The 26,368-nt window shown below is 31.1% G+C and overlaps 3 protein-coding genes across 4 annotated transcripts; 1 reads left to right on the top strand and 2 right to left on the bottom strand.

Moving 5' to 3' along the window:
• Nucleotides 1-1,336: 1,336 nt before the first annotated feature.
• LOC114180401 (selenium-binding protein 2-like) lies at nt 1,337-4,471 on the bottom strand. Its single transcript, XM_028066717.1, has 7 exons — nt 4,185-4,471; nt 3,885-4,080; nt 3,203-3,430; nt 2,617-2,848; nt 2,326-2,433; nt 1,971-2,243; nt 1,337-1,770 (listed from the first exon to the last, which is right to left on the bottom strand). Exons 1-7 carry the CDS (start codon nt 4,354-4,356, stop codon nt 1,489-1,491), a joined length of 1,491 nt encoding a protein of 496 aa, XP_027922518.1. The 5' UTR covers nt 4,357-4,471; the 3' UTR covers nt 1,337-1,488.
• Nucleotides 4,472-8,016: 3,545 nt separating this feature from the next.
• On the top strand, nt 8,017-10,455 carry LOC114180392 (pentatricopeptide repeat-containing protein At4g14050, mitochondrial-like). Its single transcript, XM_028066705.1, is given in 2 exon segments — nt 8,017-9,776; nt 9,779-10,455. Coding segments are annotated over 2 exon segments (1,833 nt in total). The 5' UTR covers nt 8,017-8,359; the 3' UTR covers nt 10,195-10,455.
• A 135-nt stretch (nt 10,456-10,590) lies between these two features.
• Nucleotides 10,591-21,538, bottom strand: LOC114192295 (probable acyl-activating enzyme 16, chloroplastic). 2 transcript variants are annotated; one of them, XM_028081985.1, is made up of 18 exons: nt 21,320-21,538; nt 20,658-20,845; nt 20,057-20,171; nt 19,316-19,403; nt 18,373-18,584; nt 17,770-17,888; nt 16,868-17,017; nt 16,707-16,774; nt 16,302-16,407; nt 15,464-15,622; nt 14,917-14,970; nt 14,756-14,836; nt 14,069-14,206; nt 13,443-13,602; nt 12,224-12,303; nt 11,983-12,128; nt 10,987-11,044; nt 10,591-10,896 (listed from the first exon to the last, which is right to left on the bottom strand). In XM_028081985.1, exons 2-18 carry the CDS (start codon nt 20,670-20,672, stop codon nt 10,804-10,806), a joined length of 1,842 nt encoding a protein of 613 aa, XP_027937786.1. In that variant the 5' UTR covers nt 20,673-20,845; nt 21,320-21,538; the 3' UTR covers nt 10,591-10,803. The 2 variants fall into 2 exon arrangements, with proteins under 2 accessions (XP_027937786.1, XP_027937777.1); XM_028081976.1 differs by having other exon boundaries at nt 20,658-20,849; nt 21,320-21,525.
• Between the last annotated feature and the right edge of the window lie 4,830 nt (nt 21,539-26,368).

Here is a 26,368-nt window from a genome sequence, read left to right as displayed (position 1 = left end):
ATTTCATCTTCCTTCCCTCGCGCTGCCTTATTAATGCTACCTTAATTTCATTACCCGTTATTATTCTTTTTATATTTGTTATTTTTAATGCGACTTTACATTCAAACAATTTTGTATTATGAATTTTGATTTTAAATTAGCTTCTAGTTTTTAATTTGATTAAGAGCCATTATTTTTTTATGTTTATGACGTTGATGTTTTTATTATTTAGTTTTTATCTCATAAACTTAAATTTTCTTTCATGTTTGGCCTTTAATCTGAAGGCCTTTTAATTTTGACTCAATTTCCTCGTCTAAGGTTGATATTGGTCAAATTTATAAAAAATAAAATAAAATAAAAGGAAGCATTTATGTTGTCAAAAATATGTTTACACCGTTTAAAGTACATTTTTTTTTTATGTTTATTGACTTCAACTTATTTTTTTCACATGCTGTAGTAAATAGTTGAACATTAATAGCAATTTTGTAAACATGAGAAAATAATTCTATATTACGTAACTGAATCACAGAGCAATGGAAATTAATCTTACCAAAAAAAGAAAACAAGAAATAATCTTATAGACATTAGAAAAAGAATATAATAATGAGGCTAATTTCCAAAAACTGCTTAATTTTATTTATTCAAAACTATTAGTTTTTTAATGAGTGTAAACATTAAAAAACTTATTGGAATCTTAGCATTTGATGACGTGTACGTAATTGTATTTATCCTTACCAAATTATGGACATTAAAAATATACAAGTGGTACACGCAGATGGGACATTAAAATTCCAACACATCAATAACTAATGCATATGCGTAAACAACAAATACTTGTAACTTGACTAAAATTATGTTATGCAACACTTAAAATTTAACCTAGTTGGCACAGAAAGAAGGAAAACATGTTGAGAACATAGTGCTACTAAATTGTCTAAAAATTGTAATTGGATAAATAATGTGATTAATATCTTATGCGAGTTATTCATCGCTGGAACTGTAGAAACCGGGGCATGCTTAGTTCGTTATCGCATACGAACTATTTTACAAAATACAAAATTACTTTTTATATGCATTTTGTTGTTTTGTCGATAGAATAGAACCAGATAAATTTGTTGAATTCCAAGTCTGGTCATTAATCTAGAAAGCCATAGTCAAATTCAGAACACATTTTTTCTCCGAGGTTGACGATCAATCACTTCTGTCATTTCTACACGTCAATATGCTTTGTATTTCTATTTTTTTGTCTTTCCCCATTCTCAAAGTTCCTTTTTATCTTTGGTTAAATGGGGGCATGGACCAATTTGTTCACACACTTATTATAAGTTGGTGGTAACCACAAAGGTACAAAAAACTGTAGACAGACAAAGAAAGAGGATTTTTAGATGAGATGAGCTCAACACATTTATGAAACTTCATAGTCTTCACAATAGCATTATTTATAGAAAAATAACTCATTGCAACCACATCATAGATAACTTTGTTAAAGGGAAATAATGAGATGTGTGCTTAAATCCATATATCTGAAGTACAGTCACCACCAGGATATCTCATCTCATGAGCAAGAGAAGGACCATCAGGCTCAGTTCCAAAGTCCACGAAGAAGTTAGGGTTGATTTTCAGGCCACCTTTCTCAGTATCAACATCAATCTGTATTATGTGGGAACCCTGGTGGACAAGATCTGGATAAAATTGTTTGTCCCATGTACTAAATAATGAGTTGGTTGCATACAGCCTCTTCCCATCTAAACTCAATTGAATCATCTGAGGGCCCGCTCTCAACTTTTTCCCCTGAAAACCAATGTCTTACTGTTAATATCAGCCACTTACCAGTAACAAGACAAATAAGTTTAGAACAATATTATTATTAAAAGTAATGTTTCACTCATCTCTTATCCATTTTGACCAATTCGTTTGTATTTGTCCAACAAATAGTTAACTCCTAACATGTATTATGCGATAAGTTAGAATAGGGGAAAGATTGCAATTACCTGAATCTCTGGAACCTCAGCTTGCCAAGTTTCTCCATCATCTGTTACAGCTACTATAGGGCTTCCTTTCTGGATAAGTCCACCTACCCATACTTGTCCAGTGAGTTTAGGATTTTTAAGGTCCTCAATGTTATATTGCCTTATATCCCCGTGAAGCCAGTTCACAAAGTACAGAAACCGGTCATCAAGAGAAATCAGAAAATCAGTTATAAGCCCAGGCATTTCAGGAAGAATCCAGTTTTGCACTTTCAGTGGTTTCACTGATATGGAAACCTGCAAAGTAAGCTTAGTCTGTAAGTATTGAGGATATTGATATATTGATTTTGACGCGAGAATAGATACTATTTTGATATACCTCATGGCTCCATGATCCATCTTGGTTCTTGAAGAATCGTATCATGTTACTTGTCAATGCACTCCCAACAAAACCTGTATCTTTAGCAGGATCATGCAAGAACCTTATCTGCATTTAAGGTACATTAGTTATAAAATATGCCAGTTTTGCAAATTGGCTTACAATTACAACTGCAAAAGCAAGAGGAAAGTACAGTAATAGTTAAATCACACAGGTAGTAAACGGGCTTGAAATACAAAAAATCCAATAAATGCATCCCCAACATCTCCCCTGATTATATTAACAACTTGCCTCCAAGGGTAGAAGCCCTGAATCACCAAGGTCCAGTGTTTGTCTCAGTTCGCCCCCAGGCCAGTCATATACATGGAGATGCCTGCCATATAATCCTTCAGAGAGATGCTCCAAGTTAAAACCCTTCGTGAAAGCTTTGGGAGCACCCCATGATGTGCTTATCATAGTGTTGTGTCGTGGTTGGTACCAAAAGTCATATCCATATTGTGGACTGTGCCCTGGTTTCTCCCACCTAAGCAATGTCAAGCAGGATACAGCATAAGTTTCAAGTACAATTGCTGCTAGTCAATGATGTAAGACATGTAATGGTTAATACACAAACAATTATGTAAATGAACAATTCTTTGTAAACATATTCACTAAATTCGTCTTCTCAGCCTTGAACTTTATTTCAATGTATGATTGACACCATTTCATCTGCATGCATGTCACCTAAATCCAAGATAGGCATTTAAAACCAGAGGATCTAACAGATTCATGGAGCAAGCACATGCAGGGATGAATAATGTTAGGTACAGTCAGGAAATTTTCGACACTCCAAAAAGCATTCTCACATTTCTCAATCAAATATCTAGAATAGTAGTACCTTCCTTTCACGTTAAACTCTGAATCAAGAAGAAGAAATCCATTGCCTTCAGCATTTCCATCCTTATCTCCAAGACATGAGATCATAATTTCCCCAGAAGCAAGGCAGTGAGACGTGTGTGGATAAGCTAATCCAGTCTTCTCAATGATATCAGCAGGATCAACAACTTTGTGCAAAGATGGAGCCTTTGGATTTGTTTTCACATCAATAACATACACGCGACCTGATCTGAAACATGACAAAAAGTAGACTTAATAAGGTAATTTAAAAGTAGAGGAAACAAAAAAGGCAACTAGAATAAAGTTGATATATTTCGTAAGAGTTCCTCGAATTCAATAAGTGAGCAAAACATATATGCGTTAGGAAAAAGGGAAGAAGACAAAAGAAAAACTCCACGAAGATGGTGCTCTAATTATGGCATAATTTTTTTTTTTTCACACAAACACGGTTTCCATAACGCTTTCATGAATTCCTGTTAGACGATGACATATTCTCACTTTTCTTACAACCTGAATTCTTCCGAAAAAGCCAAAAAGGAAAAAAAAAACAGAAATAAAAGTGTCGGATATACTTCAAACTGAAAAAAAAAAAACATCATGCTGCAAAAAGTATAAACACAGTAAAGTAGGATTGTTTTTCTCCATGCATGTGGGTGAGTGAAGGTAACGGATGAGGGTCTTACACGAGCGCAGGCACGATGAGAAATCGTCGCTGAGCTGATGGATCTCCATGGCAAGAGCTGCATGAATTCCAGCCAGTGTGATGCAATTCATCACCTAAAAAAGGAACAGGAAGCCTATGGATGATTGTGGAAAAAGTGGGAGAGTTTGGATCTACGTCCACTGTGGCCAGATAGTCAGGCTTCTCAATTCCCGTTCCTGAATGGTATAGTGTATTGAAGAGTTAAGGAGTGAGCATAAAAAGCAGCAAGTAGCAGACGTTTGAATACACAGAAGCTGACGGAAGAAGATGAATTAGTTACCTGAATACACAGCGGTGACATAAATGAGAGACTCTCTTGGACCAGACATGGCTTCCAACGGTGAAGCGTAGCCTGGTCCTGTTTTGCAGCATCCATGGGCGTTGCTCATGTTTCTCTTCTCTTGTTTTCTCTTGTGTTGTGGGTTAGGCTTGTGAGAGGAAGATGATGGCATAAATAAAGGGAAAGGAAAAGGGGGAATTGGGGATTCACGTGGTGCAAATCAGATAGGACTGAGAAATTGCAGTTACCAGGCAGAACACAACACTGCAGAGACAATGTTGTTTTGTGATGTATTACGTTAGTATTTGGTATGTACTGAGTCATCAAAGTGGTCTTTGTACGTATTGTATAAATCGCGTCCAGGTTGGATGAATCACGCAAATCTCAATGCATTCCATGCTCCATCCCTGTGGGCCCTCTTTCTTCTTTCTCTCTCTCTCTCTGGACTGTTCGCCCTATTCATTCCTCTCCATGTGTTAATTATACGTATCCTTTCCCTGCTTAAATAAGTTATTTAATTATTATCATTTAGACATTCAAATAACTAATTAAGAAAATAATTAATTTTAAAAAAGGAACAGTGTTTATTCAAATTAAGAACATTAAATAATTTTTTATTCTAAAAATATAAAATGAAATATATTTTTATCTAATAAAATTCAGGATAATGATATTTTGACAACTTTCTCTTATAATAGCATCTTCTAAATATTTTTAAAATATTAAAAAATAAAAAAATAAAAAAATAGAAAGTCACTAAAAAATATCATCTCGTATTATAAATAAAAATTGTCAATATCAAAAAATCATTTTTCTTAAATTTAAATACCAATTATAATATATTTGATATGTAAAAAATATATAATTAAATTAAAATACTTATATTCATTTATTTTAAAATTTAAATATCATAATATATTAAAATTTGTACCAATAACAAATAAAAATAATAAATGTACTGTCCATATAAAATTAATAAAAGTTGATGTTTTAACGTACTGGCGATTAAAATTTGCCCCATGGACATTAAGAATATTGTAATTTATATATACAATATTTTTGGCAATAATTGAAGTCAACTATAGAATTATTTACATAAAGTCAATTAAACCTTCTACGTATTGAATAGAAAATAAAATAAAATAAACTTCATAAATTTAAAAAAAAAAAATCGGATGGATTACTTCTATTGACAAAGTCATAGTGAAATATCAAAGATGATTACTATAGTTACATTCCATCAAACTATTTTTTCAGAGTTTGTAAATTAAAAAGTTATAAATACGTTTTTTAACTCATACTCGTTACAGATATGGTAATTAATTACAAGTTAAACTAAATTATAAAATATTGAAAGTTGTATACTTTACAGTATTTATTTATGAAACCACCGAATATACAATTTGTAATTTTGCAACACTACTTTTTCTTCACTTATGTTTTTAGTTTTATGCTACATTTGATTGTAAGATATTAGTGTTATCGTATTGTATCACTTTGTGAGCTAAGAGAGTGTATTTAAGACATAAATATTCAATGTTATCTCTTCTTATAATGCTACAAAGGATGGAAAAAAAAAACATTAAAATCAGATTTTGATGAGATCAAGAAAACATGTGTGGCTGAGTTGAGCTGTGCTATCTTGTCCTTACCCATCAATCCATGTTTTCCAAATCAAACAAATCAGAAAGAGTATCAAAGTTTGACAAGTGCACCTAAAAGATAGAATGTTTTAAATATTATTTTTTAACTTCAACAAGATTTCATACTTTACTTTAATATTTACCATTTTAAATTACTCTAATTCATTTCTCTTTCTTCCCATGATAGTTAGAAACCAAAAAAAGAAAACCATTTATTTTACTTAATATATTAAATGAGACTTACAAACCACTCATTTCCAAATAAACATCCTTTATATTCTATGTTTCTAGTAAAATAGTATTTACGTGTCTTTTAACTTTTAAATAGATATTTAATTTCTTATACATTTTAAACTCAAATTTTCTTGTAATCTTTATAGGTTTATAAGTGTGCAATTTCGCTTTCCATAATAACTGTCTTTCCATGTTTAAAAATTAAATTTATTCCATCCAGGGCAAATATAGTATTTAATAATTAGTAAAGAATGGTTTGCATTGAAAAGAAAGTAAAAAAAAAAAAAAAGAGAAAGAAATGAATGTTAATTAAGATACAAATGAATTTGTTTGAATTAAGAGAAAATAGGAAGTAACTGAAAAATTTATAACGAATTTAATTAACGTGAGGAAAAAATAATTAAATATTATTATGAATTACCAAAGTATCATTACTTTAATTTAGAAATAAGTACGAATTAAAATTAAAAAAAAATGAATAGGTATGAAGTTGTTATTTAAAATTAATTTAAAATTCGATATATTTAAATAATTAATTGTGTCAAACAAAACTCCACATATCAATTAAAAAAATTAAATTATGATACAAAAATTTTCAAAAGAAAAAGATAAGTAGATTAAATTGAAAATAATTAATAAATGCAATTAAAACACACTTGACCGTTGTCAATTATATTCATTTTCATCTATTACCCAAACCGTTTACTTTTTGTATAGTTTGTTTAGTGTTTTATTAAAATAAGAAAAACTATAGAGAAGGACTTAAAAGTTAAGAAATAACAAAAAAAAATCGAATTAAATTACATTCGAATGTATATAATATTATTCAAATATATGCCTACATCATCATGTAAAACTATAAAAGAATAGTACGATTTAGAATTTTATTTTAACATAATAGATGATGCCTTAATGTCATCAATTGTTTAAAGCATTTCATTTGAAGTCAGAGGTTAACATTCACATTTTTCAAATTCCAATTTCGAATAAGAAAAAATCATTTGTAAAATTGCAATTCTTTTCAACATAAAATTACTTTAACTCAGTGTGCATAGCATATAAGATTAAGATTGCAATATCAAGTACTGTGAGACAAATTGCAACATAAAAGTGTTCAAATATACATCAACAAAGCAGTGAGAATGGCTTTGTCACTTGTTTTTCCCTTCAATTCACACCATGATGATAATAGCAACAAGCCTTCAATTGTCGTAAACAATCTTTTTTTTTTTTAAATAAAAATTTAAATAAAATTGTTGAAATATAATTTAAATAAATTTGCTTCTCAAAATATTAGTATAAAAAATAGTTCCATTTAAAGATAAATTTAAATAAGTTACATCATAAATTATAAGTCAAATAAAATTATTTTCTATAAAAATAATTTTTATTTCATATAGAAAACCGTAAACCTATAGAATCAATATAATAAACAATTCTTTAATTACTTCTATTTTTCTTATTTTAGTCTTCTAATAAATTGAATATTGTCTGCACCTAGGCGGCCTGATAATACTGTTCACACTTTTCATCCTTTGTCGTTATATCTTCATCAACAAAGATTGGAAGATTGGTGTACTACATCTAGGCAGTCTAACAAAACTACACGGTTAAACCCGCCTACATAAAGTCTCGCAAGCACATAAGCAGTTATTAAACGAATCAACGGACAAACGTAAGCGGCCTAGGCCGCCTACTTCAAAGGACAAGACGACATCTGTCGACCATTCCAGACTTAAAGTATTACAGACAAGGTCCCTAAGACCAACAATAATTGAACTAAGGAGCATGGCCCAGACCTAGACCCACCTACGACCCAAACAATGGCCCAACCCACGATAAGGTCCGACATACATAATAGTGTTTTAAATTGTTTATATAGAAGTTCATTTTAATTTAGAAAGTAATTTATGCACTTATTTTTATTTAAAAAAGAAGTGTTTTATGGAAAATTCATGTTCATTAACATAAGGGAAATGAAGAATTTTGTTGATAACAAATCTTGTGAAGATCTTTTATCAAACTGGCGTTGAGTTCACAGATTGAAGCATGAATATAGCTCTTTTTTTTCGTCTTTTCTTCTGGTGCTTCTCCTCGTGAGCCAAGAAAGAAACTGTGATTTATTTAAGTGTTGATTTATTTAACCTTCATCATATCACAGAGTTTGAAGAAACTGAAACAAAACAGAAATCTCAAATTTAAAGTAAACATAATTAATGGTGCGAAACTAATCTTCCATTAGAAACAGTGGTAAAGTATTTATTGTACGGCCATTGCAAAAGTTTATGAAGGTTTTGAATGTCAGTCGCTCAGTTTCTCCATTCTCAACTGTGCTCCGTGGCAAGGCAGAGCCCGTGCCTGGCGAAGAAGATTCATGCACAAATCATAAAAGCTGGTCTCAACCACCATGAACCAATCCCCAACACACTTTTAGATGCATATGGCAAGTGTGGTCTCGTAGAAGACGCAATCCAACTGTTCGACGCATTGCCCCGCCGAAACCCAGTCGCATGGGCCTCCCTTCTCACCGCCTGCAATCTCGCCAACCGCCCTCACCGTGCCCTCTCCATCTCACGCTCCCTTCTCGCCGCAGGCTTCCACCCCGACCACTTCGTCTTCGCCTCCCTCGTCAAAGCTTGTTCTAACTTGGGTTCTCTTCACGTGAAACAAGGGAAACAAGTGCATGTTCGCTTCTTCCTCTCACCATTCTCCGATGATGACGTTGTCAAGTCATCATTGGTCGACATGTACGCGAAATTCGGGTTGCCCGATTACGGGCGTGCCGTTTTCGACTCCATTTCTTCGTTGAATTCGATTTCTTGGACTGCCATGATATCTGGGTATGCGCGAAGGGGGCGAAAGTTGGAGGCTTTTGAACTGTTTCGTCAAACGCCGTATCGGAACTTGTTTGCTTGGACTGCTTTGATTTCCGGGTTGGTCCAGAGTGGGAATGGATTCGAGGCGTTGAACATGTTTGTTGAAATGCGGCATGACGGGGTTAGTGTAACAGACCCCTTGGTTCTTTCCAGTGTGGTTGGTGCTTGTGCTAATTTAGCTCTTTGGGAGCTGGGTAAACAGATGCACGCTCTGGTTATAGCCCTTGGCTATGGGTCTTGCTTGTTTATAAGCAATGCACTTGTAGATATGTATGCCAAATGCAGTGACATTGTTGCTGCAAAGTATATCTTCTGGGACATGTGCAGAAAGGATGTGGTTTCTTGGACTTCCATAATTGTTGGCAGTGCCCAACATGGACAGGCTGAGGAGGCTCTGGGTCTGTATGATGGCATGGTTTTGGCTGGGGTTAAGCCAAATGAGGTGACCTTTGTAGGGTTGATTCATGCATGTAGCCATGCTGGCCTAGTTAGCAAGGGCAGGGCTTTGTTCAGGTCTATGGTTGAAGATTATGGAATTGAACCCTCTCTTCAGCACTATACTTGTTTGCTAGATCTTTTTAGTCGATCAGGGCACCTTCATGAGGCTGAGAGTCTCATTAGAACGATGCCAGTCAGCCCTGATGAACCCACTTGGGCTGCTTTGCTTAGTGCTTGCAAGCGGCATGGTAACACCCAGATGGCAGTTAGGATTGCTGATCATCTATTACATTTAAAACCAGAAGAATCTTCTTCTTATATATTGTTATCTAACGTATATGCCGGAGCTGGTATGTGGGAGAATGTTTCTAAAGTGAGAAAGTTAATGATGGTGATGGAAGTAAAAAGGAACCAGGTTATAGCTGCATCGACTTGGGAAAGGAAAGCCATGTGTTTTATGCTGGAGAGACTTCTCACCCAATGAAGAATGAGATTATAGGTTTAATTAGGGAGTTGGATGCAGAGATGAGGAAAAGGGGTTATACTCCTGATACTAGCTCGGTTTTACATGACATGGATCAACAAGAGAAGGAAAGACAACTTTTCTGGCACAGTGAGAGGTTGGCTGTGGCTTACGGGCTTCTAAAGGCTGTTCCAGGGACTATAATACGTATAGTGAAAAATCTTCGTGTATGTGGAGATTGTCATACTGTTCTGAAACTCATCAGCACTATAACAAATAGGGAAATTTATGTCCGAGATGCAAAAAGATATCACCATTTTAAAGATGGGAATTGTTCTTGCAATGACTTCTGGTGACTTGCGAATTCTTATTTAAATTTCCACAAATTTAGTGCTATTGTTTGAAAGTCTAAGACATGCATGTATGAATATTTTCAGGTCAAACACAAAAACATAGTAAAATACAGAAGTTGGGGTTTGTTGCTTCCCGATTGACTAGGATTGATTCTCATAGCGCTAATCAAAGCACGCTGATAATGATTTTTAGCCCTTAAGCAATAATCTTTCTCTATTACTTGTTATTTCGACGCCACTTGACCTGTAAACTGTTACTTAACTATGAGTAAGTTGAATTTGGGAGTGTTGAAAGGCATATAACAGCTATTTGAGTTGGCGTCAATCTGTTAAATCCATTTTAACGCATTAAATTGCAAGTGAATAGCATTATCCATTCGTGTATTGTGAGAATATATATAATAACAAAAGAATTGTCACCAGACGGTACTTTTAATAAAGAAACAGTATTCTACATTAGTGAGAATATATAACTTTCAAGAAAGAAACAGTATTCTACATTCTGTAAGAGGGGAAAGGTGAAAGAATTGTCACCAGACGGAAAAGGTTTTAAGGATTTTCCTACTTTCAGTATACAGTAAAATCCATACGTCGGCATTAAGAACTAAGGTTTTACTTGTATAGATTCTCTATTTGGTCCCTATATTTAGCCACAACTTTATCTCTTCGAATTTTCATGGTGGGTGTCATAAGGCCATTATCAATCTGCAGTGGTAGTAAACATTAATCAGGTACGTTAATACAGCTCCTTAAATAGTATACAGATACAAATATGACTTTGAATTTTAATCTAACCGTGAAGGGGTCGTTTACGACAAGGACTGGTCCAATTTGAAATGGAGACTCTGATGTCCTGCATCACAGACAGGAAAAAAGGGGGCGGGGTATCAAAACAATTTAAGGGACAATGAAGAAACAGGAGTTTAAGAAATAAAACTAGTTTTTTCTCACAAAAGTGTACAAAGACATCACTATACAAGACTGTAACCCCAACCAAGTTGACATGTATCAATCATTTGCATCACACTAAAATATCATTAATGAAATAAAGCAAACAAAACAGATTGGACAGACCAAACTAAACCCACTAAAACTTAAGAAAATCTGTAGTTATACGACTTAAAAAAGAAAATGTGGAATTGAATGAGTAGAAAATACTACACAAAATAGAACTAGAAATGGATACTCACAAGAAAAGGGTGTAGATAGCAAATGTAGTAAAATATATGGTAAAAACTCATTTTAGTAATTTGTGCACGTATGGAGAAGACCTATAAAGATAGTGGTCAAGTGGAGGGTAGCATAATTGCTAGAGACAGAAAGAGATTGAGAAGAAATACAGATAAAACCATGAAGAGGAATTAGAGTCAATAATTTGTATATGAACATAATGTACGACCCTATAACATGATATTATTTGATTTTGCACCTAGTGAGAAAGGGTTGGAATGTTAATTGTTGCATTCCACATTTGACAAGAGAAAGCGTGACGCCATGATCTTAGATATAATTTCCTTTTCAGTGAAGTCTACTTTTATCTTCATGCTTCTTTTGCAGGGCACATGCTACTTTTTACATTACTTAAGTAAAGCAGATATTCTATTATAAGATACAAAATATTTGTTCAGTATTTCATTACACCTCAAACAATTGCCTTCTCATAAACCTAAACTAAATTATAACTGTTTTATAGTTAAAAAGATGTCCTTGTATATAATATGTCATTGCAATATAAAGGCATAAATTTCTTTCTAACTCATTACAACAAGCAGAAGTGAGACACGATCTTACCATGTCCATAATTCTTTATATATTAGGCTGGTCACGTTTTCCTGACTGACATCAGAACTGTTAGGATCTATAATTGACGACTCCCTTGCTGCCTTTAGGACTTCTTCATTGTTAGGAACAATGACAGCCCCTAAACGTCGCTTATCCTATATGTTAAAGTAGTCATTAAAGAAGTAAAATTATTGCATTTTGTAATACCTGGAGATGTATTCCATATAATAACAAGAAGATTTAAATTCACCTGTCCAATAACAACAATTTGATGTATGAGGCTACTCCTCATGGCAGCTTCTTCAATCTCTCCCGGTTCAACATTTTCACCTGCTCTCGTTGAAACATGTGATTAGTATGGGAAAAATTGATGACCAACAAGCCTTTTATGCAGTGCGCAAAATCAAAGTTGCAGTTAATAAAAAAATGGAAAATAAGCCTTAAGCCTAACAGCAAACATATGACAACTAAGAAAGCCAATACTTAACAGCAAAAAGAACAAGATCATTAAAGTTAACAAGTGGCTAATTCCCCTCCAGGGCTGGAACATTAATTCAGAGGTTTAAACAGCAAATAATATAGAAAATTAAAAACAAAGTTACTGAAACTATTTATGATTTTTTTGTTAATAAAAATTATTAAATAGCTGAAACTTTTAAATGTGATATGATTATCAATTCTTTGATTGTTTTTAGCTAAGCTCAAACGAATAGGAGCTCATGTAGACTACATAGAAGTATGATTAAAATAGTTCATACACACCTATATTCATACTATAAAATTGATATCTTGTATGAAACAGAGTTATTAAGTCTCTTAACTCTAACTTTGTTTTGAAGACAAATATGCAAAAAGAGAAAACAATACAAGTATAATAATTTTATCGACATAAAGTGGTTTAATTTGAATAAAACACGAAGTATGTAGCAAAAAAAAAAATTATAATAATAAAATGTAATATGTATCACTCTTGATATTTTATCATATAACCAAATTATGTTCCATATTGACAACAGCAGCTATTATAATGTGAGGCAATGTCACTAAATAATATCTTAGGTACACCTTCTAGTGCAGGAACCTAAAATAAATATTAAAAAAATAAATGTTTGCTCTAAACAATGATTTTGTGGCTGTAAATTTAGTTACTCTTCAATTTTCTCTTCACATCACGAACAATTTCATATAATCCAAAAATGTAAAATTCTATAAACCCTTTGGTTATTAACAAAATTAAAAAAAAAAAAACTTGTATGAGGAATGCATACGTGTTTGTTCAGTTACAAATGGACGGGAAAGTGCAGCTTGAATCTGTTCAGTTACAAATGCCAAGTTTACGTTTACTAGCAGAGTAACAGTATCCGTTAATCACATCCAATAATAGACAGAAACACATGAAAACACACAGGAAAGGAGGACATATTAATTCATAGGATCCAAAGATCAACGTACACAAACTTCTGTTGTACCTGTAGAAAGCACAATGGTGTCTTTAGCACGACCATCAACAACAATTACTCCATTGGAATTACGACTCCGCCCAGTTGAATGATGTGGAACAATCCAACCAATATCCCCAGTATTCAGCCAGCCATCCCTATCTAAGACCTGATTTGTAGCTGAAGGATTCTGATACAAGAATAAGACACGTGACGGACACAATATGATCCAGCTTATGTAAACAAACTCAAATTCCGTGCAAGTGATTGTGAACTTTTAGCATCATTTCTTGATTGCTATGACCATTACACAAGTTACTGGTACATCATGGGAAATATATTTCATGATAAAATAGAATTATTCATCTGAAAATAATTCCTTGGCTTGATATTTAAGTTTGACAGACAGTCAAATATTTATAAATGAATAAATCTAAAATAATAAAACTCCAGTATAAAAAGAGGTAGAAAAAAAAAGCCTGAAATGTAATAAAGATATGCATATTGTTATATCTGTACATGCCCAATAAATTGTTATATTTTCAAAACATGCTCTCTCTCTCTCTCCCTCTCCCTCTCCTTCTTTCTGTCTCACAGATGTATAAACACGCCTGTCAACCCAAGACACATGTTTGAATTTTGATAGAGTAGATTACCTTGTAGTATCCCTTCATCAATTGTGGACCTCTAACTTTCAAAATTCCCTTTGAACCAGGTGGGAGAACTTCATCAGTCTCAGAATCTACGATTTTGAATTCCGTATGCTTAATTGGATGACCAACAGACCCAATAATCTTCAAAAGATTGCATTGATAACATTTTCAGATATAATCACAACTCTTAGCCAACACAAAATACAAACTAATTAGATGAATGAAAATTATGTAATTATTATGACTATCTGGCTCTAGATAGACTGTTGACAAAAAGCAAAATGTTCAGTGTGTCTGTTATTAACAGTAAGTATAATGACGGTATCTTAAGAAAAATAACTATAAACATTAAAAGTAATTATAAACAAGAACTGCAGATTAAGCAGGCATGTCCACACCTCATTTAGTAGAACTCTCATTTTACCCTTTTTGTTTTAACAAACCCAAAAAATTGTTCTCAATTTACTATTTTACTTTTCTAAAAGGGTAGAGAGATTGAGAGAAACAGTTATGCACTACGGTAGAGAGAGAGAGAAAGCAGTAGGAGTTCAAATAAGATATAAAATGACAGGCTTAATCATTCATTATAGGTAGAGTAACAAGTTTTGGTAATAGAAGGGAGAAACGACATGTTGAAATGATAAACTCGTCTTGCACAACATTAATGCAGTTGATAAATTTACTGCTTACATTACAACTAAGTCGTCGAGCAGCAACAACTGGTGAAGTTTCTGTTAAACCATATCCATTCTGCACAGTCACGCCAATAGCCTGCATATTATTTAAAAAACGTGAGAATAATTTCAAAAAGAAAAACCCTGCCTAAAAGTTACATGTCTGAAGTATCATACCTCAAAAAATCTATCCACGTGAGAAGATAGGCTACCACCACCGCTTATTCCAGCCTGCAAAATGCCAGAGGATTTTGCTTATCATGAGTAGAAAGTGATCCATTGTTACAGACCCACACCTCAAAAATAAGAAGAAAGTACAAAAAAGAAGTAAACACTGATATTTGTATTATTTGCCAGTGGAAGGAAAGTACAGAAGGATAACAAATCCCACTGCCCAGAGCTAGGCTCCTCTAGAACAACCCAAGCAGTTGCTCTCCTCCACAACAAAAAAGACCCCCCTTAACTAATAGCAAAACAGAATAGTAATAGAATCCCCATTCCCCCTCAACAATTGATTTCTCCCACAAAAATATTCATAAGAAATTACTCATTAAGAGCTCTTTAAACTTCTTTAACCAAGTAAGTGGTCATTTAATCCTAAACTGCATTTATTTTCCCCAAACTTTTTGCAAGAGCAATCAGTCAGTATGGCACTCCACAAAAAGAGACATAGTAAAACAAACACAAACTATTTCATTATAAAGCATATTTAAGAATGGAAGACCTTTGAAATTCCAATAGCTGAATGAATTTTACTGTAGACCAATTTCTTCGCCAACAAATGAACTGGAAGCAATATTGTGGCAATAATTCTAGCCCATAACCAATCCAACGTTGATAGGAGATAAGAAGGTGTCTTCTGATCCTTCGTTAGACATTTACCCTACAAATGTTCAAAATTTATAATTTAAATAAAGCAATATGTTAGAGCAGTGTTAGAACTACTTCCGCTCATAAATTTAATTTAATTTGACATTTATATTGATGCAATAAGTGCCAAAAGTAATACCGATACGAGGTATGACATTGATCAGAAATAAATTTGAGAGTAACTCCCTAAATTTGTCCTTGAGAAATATGACAAAACATATCATCCATAAGAACGTAAAAATCCCATTATAGTCCCTAGGTAACCACAAAGTGTAGGTCATATAGATCCTTGTTTTAGGGACTGATGAGGGAATTCATATTATTGGGGATTTAGGTGACCAGCCTAAATTTTTCAAGGATGAATTGAAGGGTTCACTCCAAAGTATGAATAAGTGAGAGTAAGATAGAATTAGGCAATTGAAGGGTTGGGCCTATTCCTGTGGGATATAACGTTAGGAGAAAAATCCAATTTGTCGGTACATAATGTAGCCCAAATTACATCATATCAACAAAATGCCACTTAATCTATGTTCTTTCTCATTATTTGGATAAGCTCACTTACAACTCCTATTTTTTGTCTTCTTTTGAGAAAAAAAAACTGTGAAATAAGTCTTTACTAAAGCATACAAAACAGATTGCAAGGTAGAGAAAGATGATTTTGGGAGACCTACAAAAAGAGCAGATGACCATACCTCATAAATACGTCTGCATTCCATGTACCTCAAGCTAGCCCTTAAAAATGTTAGTGCAACAAGTTTTCTAACAAGGGAGCTTGTAGATATCTGCTTCTGTATCCCACTACAAGAATCAAGAATAAATACAATTTTCACAATTGACATTAAGTACTCTTACAAAGTGAGTTGAGCACAACTCAACCCTACAAAATAGCCTTTGTAAGATGGTACCATAGAGGTATGTTAAAGATATGATTTGATTACATCGAATATGGAAATATTTATCACTATTAATTATCTTTATTAATATATCTCTTCTTCATTATAAATAAGAATACTCATGTGTGCACACAAATAATTACATGTAATCCTTTCAATAAATATAATGGACTAAGTTCATTCAATTCCAGAAAAAGGAATTACCTGTATAAAGTTTCATAAACTAAAGGGACAGAAATCAAGTAATGTGGCTGATAACGTCTCAAATCATCCTTTAAAGAATAAAAAGTAGGATATTAATACATAAGACAATGCATTGTCTTTTTATAACAAACCATACATGAAACATATTAAAGTAATAATACCTTCAACTTTCTCACAGTTGTGTATACTTGTTCAACACCGCACGAGAAGATGAAATATTCAGAAGCTCTTTCATATGCATGCCAGGAAGGCAACATGCTAAGAAATCTATCCCCAACTTCAGCCGGTACAATATCCCCTAAATTTTTTATCTAGAAATTCATTACAAAATGATAAACAACCTTGATGATCAGTTAAAAATCAAGAATTATCTTTAATTGAAACCAATTGAAAAACCTGGAAAACTTCATAAACAAAAGAAAACAAAAGTACATAAAGATTAACAAAAGGTGACTGAGCAGGCCCACATTTCCAATGTGCTCTCTCTCTCTCTCTCTCTCTCTCTCTCTCTATATATATATATATATATATATTCAAACGTACAAATGTTGTACTAAATATTAAGAGGGTGTTTTATCCTATCCTAGTTATACTCTTCACTTTTCTTCAAATAAAATTTTATTATAAAATTGGAAATACATATATTAGGTAAGGAAGATATGATATGAGAGAGATGGAGACGACAATATGCAGCTACTCTACAATGAATGTGAATTATCCCCAGCCTAGGCATCAACCTAAACATGAATTAAGTAATGAAGTAACGAGAGAGATGGAGACAATATGCATGACTGTTGGTTGAAGCAATATTGCCGTTCATTACCCCAGCCTACACATCAACTCAACCAATATGCAGAGGAATATCACAAAAATATTTTGCCAACCAATCAAGCTCCAATCAGTCCAACTAGAAATGGAATAATCCAATATTCATAACAATTGATTCAGATACATTTTATTAATTCATAACCTCAACATAGTTTTCTATCCTCTGAACAAAAATCAACACATCCTGTATAAAAATCCATTGCCACCATAAACTCTAAAAGGTTAGTCATCAAACCTGATGCAAAAGATTCTGATGCGTTAGCATAACACCTTTTGGATTTCCAGTAGTTCCACTCGTGTATACAAGAGTAGCAATATCATCAGATTTGATTGCTTCATACAAGTAGTGCTTCCCTGAAATAACAAACAAAGTTTTAGAGAATTGGATTACTGCTCCTTTAGATGATAAATACAAAGATCAATATGTCTCTTCTACTGCAAAATAAGCAAGCACATAATTCTTAATATAAAATAACAAAAGTATTAAACGTAACTCTATTGGGAAGGAGTTACATTTTTGGCTTCTCTGTGGTCATTACTATCTCAGATGTTCATAGAGATTTGGTAACCTTGCTGCATTCTTTATTTCCCTGCCCAACCCACCCCCAATTTTTCTTTTTGATTTTCAATTTTTATTATATTTAATCTTATCTGTTATGGAGGAATTCTTAGATCCACTAGCAGTACTTCCCTATCTTTTTGCTTAAGTATCTCCCCCATGTCTCTGTGTGTGTGAGTGAGTGTATATTCAGGTACTTTCCCTAAGGACAAAAGATAGCACAGTTTAATGATAAATATATTTAATCCACATTTGCAGATCAAGTTCCAGGTGACATACTATTATCAAGGGAATCAAACAATACTCTGCGACTCTCTTGTCCCAAATGTATGACTTCCATGAAAGTATAGACAGGCACCTCCTTTTCTCCTTCACTGACTAGGCCTGATTTTTCTCCCCAAAGCAGAATAATAAATTTCATTGAATTCTTCGAACAAAATAGTTTTGCTATTCGATTAAACATTTCAGGATTGTCGACAGCTAGTGCAACACTGAAAAATAATAGCAGCAGTTAGCAACATTCTATTGAATAATCAATAGAGTCTGGCATTTAAAAATGTGATAATGCACCAGCACAGACAATGAACGTGTAAGTATAAACATTATTGCTTGTATTCAACAAACTTAACTTCTACTACAATGGTGAAATACTATTCCTACTCCTATTGTTGTTGCTACTGCTATTGTTTAAATGCAATTCAACTAATATGGATTAAATCTTTTAACGCTCAGGTGAATGGTCTTTCTTTCCTACATTCTACTACTCTAGTAAAGGCCAAACTCAAATCCAAGCATTTCCAGACTAGATATGTTATTATTCAAAACCAATTCACATTATCTCTTGATATTATTTTTTCACATCAATTCTTAGAACTTGTCAAGATGAAGTTGACCCGTCCCATATTTTCTGTTTTCAGTGCATATAAATGTCTAACTACAAAATCAAATGAACAATATATTTCTCACAGAAACTGGAAGGCATGGTGAAGACCCCCGGTGCATTTATTTTCATGTACATGTCAAATGATTGAGTATGCATTAATTTTAATAACAGAAATACTTAGGTGACAAGTCTCAAAATTGGACCGCATTACACATATAAATGAAAGTTAATCATACTGAAAAATCATATTTCAAATTAAGGTAGATGTAGAATGAGTTATGAAGTAGCCAAATATACAATAATTGATATAATCTGTGTGACCAAAAGTATTAATTAAACCTTTCAGAGTGGTTGTATATTTGCAGCAGTTCTTCAGTTGATGACCTCGAACCCCTTACCACATTGATTGCCCCACATGCCATCATACCTAAACTAAAATCATAATATGGATGTGATTAAAAAGAAAATAACTACTTTGGTAGGTGTATATAGGTACTACCCAACTCACAAGCTTGTGAATGCTATAAATCTGCTATTGCGCTTAGCACCAGTCCAGATGTATAAAAACTAATTTTCGTTCAGTAAACACAAGACAGGTAGAATGTTCAGCTTTGTACTAAGATGATGAAGAGAAATGTAATTACCAAAATATTTTACTTGGCATTTTCTTCAAAGAATAAAATACGAACATAAAAATTTAGGTTATAGAAGCTCTATAAGTAGGCTAACTGCATTGGAAGCAACATAGAAGCCTCCTATTTACCAATTTTTGTAGACTTAAACGGTAATCCTGAATACACAAAGCCATAATAAAAGTAATTATTCTAAAACATAATATTTAAACAAGGGTGATACCTTTTACAAAACAAAATTGCAAATATAGTTTTTGTTTACAATATATTGGCACCATCTCATATTTTGCTTATGTTATTATTGTGCTAACAAAAATCTAAAAAAGTAATTTAGTTTTGTTTGGCTTGAAAAGCTTGTGGACATATGCACATATAAGTTGTGCAGCTAGCAGTTCCGAAACACAATACAATGAGAACAGATAAAGAAAATAAACTCTGCTCTACACACCTTGATCTGCTACAAGCCAGCGACAAGAATTATCAGCAAAAAGTGCAAGCTTTTCATAGGGTCTTACTCCAATAACTCTCAACCCTTCAGCAAAGTCCAATATTGCATCCTCCAACTGAAATTTTGATTAGACAGATATAGAGAATCAGAATAGCATGCCACTAAATGACATGACTTCGGATATATTTCTCATGTAATGTAATTCAACAATGGAACAAAAAACATTAATTTTATACGTCAAGCTTATAAAAGTTTATGATTACTTGGAATTGTTTGCATTCTGTCAATAAATCTTTATATTAAATATAATTCTACTTTGAATCACAATGTAATATTGTGCAGCATATGGCCTCAACACGATAACATATAATTCAACAATCATTCAAAATAACCACACTCACATTCTGTACCGTGTCTTTAAGTTTTGTAAAAAACTAGTTCTCCATATAAGCTACTTAGAGTTTTCCTTTGCTTTCATCTACCTTACATATGTGATATCCCCAATCCAATCTATTCTTCTAACTAGTGCTTTTATCGGTCTTCTCACATGTCTAGACCGTCTAGACCGAAAAGAAGATATAACGAGAAAAAAAAAATAGACCTGTTTATATGTCATAGTTGAAGGAGGATCATGATACGGATCTACTAATGCTATTTTGTCACCATACTTCTCGGCAGAAGATCTCCAAATATCAGGAACAGTTTTCCATTCTTCTGAGGCCACAACACCATTACCAGATAGCAATGAACTTTCAAGAAAGGGGGCGCACCTTCTTGTCAGCGGTTTCTCTGTCTACATGCAAAAGTTGGTGGTTAGAACTCGAAAGAATTAAAATAAAAAGGTAATGAACAACAAAAAACATTGATATCCAACATCCTGTAGACACACAGAAATACGAACAGTGCGGGCAAGGTTAACATGGCTATACAAAGGACAAGAGTGATATTAGCTAATCCTAATTCATAACATAACATGGTTAAACAATAAGCAAGCGAAACCGATTCTTCAAAAGGAAAAGTCAAATACAATTTTCACACCACAATTTAAAAACTCCAGACATAACAAAACTTATATGCGAAATTTCATTGACTTTGAACCTCAGGTATTTTCCCCTAAAAATTTGCCCTGACAAAAAATTAAAACAAAAACAAATACAGAAATAAAAAAACGAGCAAGAGCGAAGTCGGAATGAATTATGCGAGGACGTTAAGCGAATTTGTCGAATTTGTAGAATGTTGGAGTAGCGAAGAAGCAAAAATGACCTTAGATTCAAATTGGCATAAGATAGGTAGATGAAGATTGATCCTGGTGAAGTTGGTGCGAGCATAGACGGAAGGAAAGACATAAGCAGAATAAGAGAAGGTGGAAGCATAGGTGGAGCTTATAGGAATCGGTGGCGACATTGGATTTGGCAGAAGAAGAGAGATGAAGACGAAGCACGTTACTCGTAGATATGTGCATCCATGTATATGAAGTATGATATTATTATAATAAACGAGAGTGAGAGAGACAGTGGTAGCTTGTTGCTGGTCAACTCAATCGCGACTTTGACCGTTGACTGTGTTGGTGCCAACAACAATAAAACACAAAATATCATCATTAATTATGAACTTGGGATATATGGGTTTTATGAACATACGTCCTAAACAAATTTTACATATCTTATTAATTGAATTTTTATTTAAAAAATGTGACAATAAAATCCTCCGGGACGGCAACAGGGCGTGGCAGGCATGGATTTTGCTATCTCATATCCATCTCCGTAAAAAAAATTCATTCACATCCCTATACCTAAACTCAATGGTTATTAAATTTTTGACCAATTTCCATTCTCACCGGGTAACAGGTATAATCTCGTACACATACTCATACTCATTTTCTTACTACTTCAATATTAATTTTAATTATTTGTTATAAAATAATAAAAAATTATGATAAAGGAAACATAATATTATCAAATATTCAATATTAGAATGATGATTGTTTATTCGATATCAAATACTCTAAAATAAATTATAATTGTTTACATTTTATATTATAATACCAAATAAAATTTCATGAAAACTAAAACAATTATTAAATTTGCAAACATTAATGAAACATAATTGATAAAATTTAAAAATATTTTTTAAAAAATATAAAAGAAAAACAAATATTCAAATTAAAATATATTTTAAATGTTTGTTTACTTCAATCTTTTAAATTATAATAAATCTTTTTTTATACACTGATAAAAGTTATAATACATCATTTGATCAAAATGATACAAAGAACATAATTGATATTTTAAATGTTTGTTTACTTCAATCTTTTAAATTCTAATAAATCTTTTTTTATACACTAATAAAAGTTATAATATATCATTTGATCAAAATAATACAAAAGAACAAATAATAATCATAATAAAAGTTTAAAATAAATTATAATTATTTATATTTTAGATTATAATAATATTATTTTCTATTTCTGTTATATTAACAAGTAAATTTAAATTGACTTATTGTCTTTAATTTATTAAATCCCACACTTGTATTATTTTAAAATTTAATCATTAAAACAATACTATATTATAATTATCTAAATATCTCTTGTATTAAATATTTAATAATTTTATTAACATGACACTGTACACCTGTCAATTGTTTAACACATCTATTAATGATAAAATATGATATATTAAAAGTAATATTCTTTTAATTTATAATTGTTTTACAAATTTTAATAAAAAAATATAATATATATATATATATATATTACTTATTTTATCATCAAGTATTTATATAAAATCTCAAACTATATGTATTATACTAGATGAATAAGTATGTATGCATGTGTTTGTAAATATTTGTTTTTTAAATATTGAGTTCTAAATGGTAAGTTAATAAAATATAATTTTAATTATACCTTCTCACAGATAATATAAATCTTAGTTTTATGAAATTAGGGTCGTAAATTAAACAATATATTTCAAATAATCTGTATTAAGTATTCAGATGAAACATTAACATTTTATTTATAATATATTATTTTTTATAAGATGTTTTATTTAATATTTGAGGTTCATCTAAATGTCATCTAATTAAATATAATTATAGTACATAATATTTTTTTAAATTGAAATCAAGTTATTCACTCACAAAATTCATTGTATATGCATCATATCATTTGAGTCCGGGAAGATAATTTATTTAGCTTTTTTTCTCCTTGAGACTAAATGGGTGATTTTACATTATTTTTAGATTTTGGGAAAAATATATCAAGGTCTCGTAAAATAGTATTTATTAGTAAACATTTGTTTGGCTTATGAATTATAGTAGCAATATCTTTACTTTTGTAATGTTTGTGTAAGTGTATACAAGTCACACAACCAAAAATCTCGTGTTAATTAAGTAATTATAAGATTTATTATTGAATTTGTAAGTGATGAAAGATACTTGTAATATTCAAGAGACATATACTATGTTTTATTTGAAAGTGTATATTGTGCATGTGACTGTTAAGGATTTAAGTGTGAGTCTAAGTCTTACGTTAAGTAAAAGTGAGAAAGTTGAACATTATATAAGGATCAATGTCCATAAATCTATCGTCTTAAGAATTCTTAACCCAAAACCTTAAGATAATGAATTTTTGGTGTGTTTTGTATATAGTTGATGATTATGAGAATACTCACATGTGTGAGTGTAGGTATTATAGTTCTTGATGTATATGTTATTTCTAATTTTTAATTCATACCAAGACCCTTTCATGGATATTGTTTTTTTATCGGTGTGTTGCAAACTTTTTATAAATATGTGATAAGTGGTACATAAAATGGTGATCACAATGGTCATGTTACTAAATATGAAACTCATTACAAGAATAATATCATATATATTACTAATAAATAAGTTAGTGAGAAGCGGAGATTCGTTTGTGCATCACGATTACACTAACATATAATAATTTAAGTGTTATATTTTATAGAATATATTTAATAAAAGATTGTTTTAATATAAAATCTGATAAATTAGTCTAAATTATTAAGATACGATTAAAAGTTATTATATTATCAAATAAAAAGTGAATCAAATATAATTTATTGATTTTGCTTAGTGTAATGAATTTGACCGAGACATTTTATATTATTTTTTTATATGACTATATGTATATTATAAATATTACATAGATAAAGTATTTTTGAGATGTATATATACAATTATTTGTATATAAATAGTTTTAGATATTTCAAAGTTGCAATAGGTTGTAAAAAATTAATATAATTACAATTAATAGAATGTTAGAAAATATAAAATACGATTATATTTGCGGACAAAAATTATTCAAGAAAAATTACTCTTTATATTGAAGCATTTTCATCAACTGTAATTCTTCTAAACTAAAATATAAATTACAATTCTCGTGTTCTATTTATTATAAGTATTTCTACACAAACACAATAAAAGTTGATAACATAGAAGAAATATTCGTTTAAGTCCATATTCATATTAAGTCTGTATTTGGTATAAATCTGTATTTTGAAAGTAAAAATTATCAGATTAATAATTTTATGAAAAATCAAGTAAAGTTATTTGATAACTATTTTCAATTCACTCATGTGCGATTGCCAGTTGATTATTGTGTAAGATGTGAAAAAAGGTGAAAAATACACCATTAACTTGATTTAACTGATCCAATAATAAATAGATGATAAATAAGGAGAAATATTCAACTCACTCATAAATAAAATAAAATAACAAGTTTATCCTGTAACATATCTCTTATATCTCTTATCTCTCGTATTGTCACCATCTTTATAAATTTTCAACACATATAATATTTAATACTGTAATTATATGACCTCTAATATTTCATATTGTAATATTATTCAATCAAACTTCATAAGTCCGCATCCCAATAAAATCCGCATCAAACTTCTAAAATCAAAATGCGAACCTAAACGAATGTTCACTGTATATTAAAAAACTAACTCACTTTTAATATTAAAAGTAAATGCATACTTTAATTTTAGTTAATTAAACTAAACGCATTTTTAAAATATTGATAATTTAAATCATGAATATTTAACTTCAAATATATAAAATTATGATGTAAATAATTTTAACAAATGATATACTTGTAAACAAAATTTATCTATAGCAATGTTTATAATCACATCACTCTACGCTTTTTGTCTTCTTCAGAATGAAGACAACCTAGTGTTAGGTGGTGATCAAAATTATTTTTCAACTAAATAAAATTAATTTTAAATAACATCAATAATGATAAATGAATCTTCAACACTATATTTATTTTAATTTCTGATATTTTGAAGGCTTTATTTCATTTATAATTTTAATTATCTATTTAATATCTTATATATGTGCATATTTCATTTATACACAAAAGAAATCAATTATTAATTATTCATATATAAAAAAGGTTGTCATACACAGTACAGATCTCAGATAATCAGTTAAACTGTATTTTTTTCTGCCAAAATACAGTTCATTTTTTTTTTAAATTTATCAGAATAGATAATTATTTTAATTAAAATAATTATGAATAATAAATTTATTTTAATTTCAATTAACTATAATAATAATGATCATTATATATTCATTAATTTAGGTGATTGAGATTATTTTAAGTTAAAGTAACTAGACTATTTAAAGTAGAAAGTTAAAATATTTAATGCAATTATGATGCTTTTTGTGGAATTTAACAATTTTCCTTGAGTTTTTGTTGGTTTTTATATCTTGGGTTTTTTATTTGTCTTTAAACGAGTAATGTCTTTGATTTATGTGAAGAGAAGGAGAAAATATAACATGTACTTTGTGATAAAATTAGGAAAATAAATTATTATGAAGCTTTGCTAAAAATTTAGATAAGTCAACGGTGTTAGTTTCACAATTAGCCAAAAATAAATTTGTTCAAATATAATTGTTTATTCTGTATGTTTTATAAAATTAAACATTGAGTGGGTTCCATACTTATTTTTTATTCCTATTTATTCACATCTATGTGTTTGACATATCACACAATTTCAGTATTGGTATTCAATTAATATTAATAAAATATATGTTAATTATATATTTTAATAATATATATTTTATATTAAGTTCATTTTTAAAAATTCTGTGTTAGGTGTGATATTTTTTGCATGTCTAGTACCGACATTATTTAGTTTTAGTCTCTTGATAATTTTTTTCGATAATTATTAATTTTTTTTAAATTTATCAAATTTAGTCTTTATTCTGTTAGTTTTATTCTCTATTTGAAATGTTAAATACTTTCTTTTTCTGATAAAAATATTTAGAAATTGAATTGATTAG

The sequence above is a fragment of the Vigna unguiculata genome, chromosome 1 (assembly GCF_004118075.2).
Source record: "Vigna unguiculata cultivar IT97K-499-35 chromosome 1, ASM411807v1, whole genome shotgun sequence".
Taxonomy (NCBI): domain Eukaryota; kingdom Viridiplantae; phylum Streptophyta; class Magnoliopsida; order Fabales; family Fabaceae; genus Vigna; species Vigna unguiculata.
The sequence above is the reverse complement of the archived record's forward strand: the minus strand, read 5'-3'. Positions and strand labels throughout refer to the sequence as shown.

What these genes read in the sequence shown, in the direction of transcription:
- LOC114180401 (XM_028066717.1), bottom strand. Translation starts at nt 4,356, where the DNA reads ATGCCATCATCTTCCTCTCACAAGCCTAACCCACAACACAAGAGAAAA. An exon ending in TGTCACCGCTGTGTATTCAG is followed by an intron (nt 4,081 to 4,184) that starts GTAACTAATTCA and finishes TATACCATTCAG; the next exon opens with GAACGGGAATTGAGAAGCCT. An exon ending in CAGGGCTTCTACCCTTGGAG is followed by an intron (nt 2,434 to 2,616) that starts GCAAGTTGTTAA and finishes CCTTAAATGCAG; the next exon opens with ATAAGGTTCTTGCATGATCC.
- LOC114192295 (XM_028081976.1), bottom strand. Translation starts at nt 21,460, where the DNA reads ATGTCGCCACCGATTCCTATAAGCTCCACCTATGCTTCCACCTTCTCT. An exon ending in TATGCCAATTTGAATCTAAG is followed by an intron (nt 20,850 to 21,319) that starts GTCATTTTTGCT and finishes TTTTGCATGTAG; the next exon opens with ACAGAGAAACCGCTGACAAG. An exon ending in CTGGCTTGTAGCAGATCAAG is followed by an intron (nt 19,404 to 20,056) that starts GTGTGTAGAGCA and finishes ATTTTAGTTTAG; the next exon opens with GTATGATGGCATGTGGGGCA.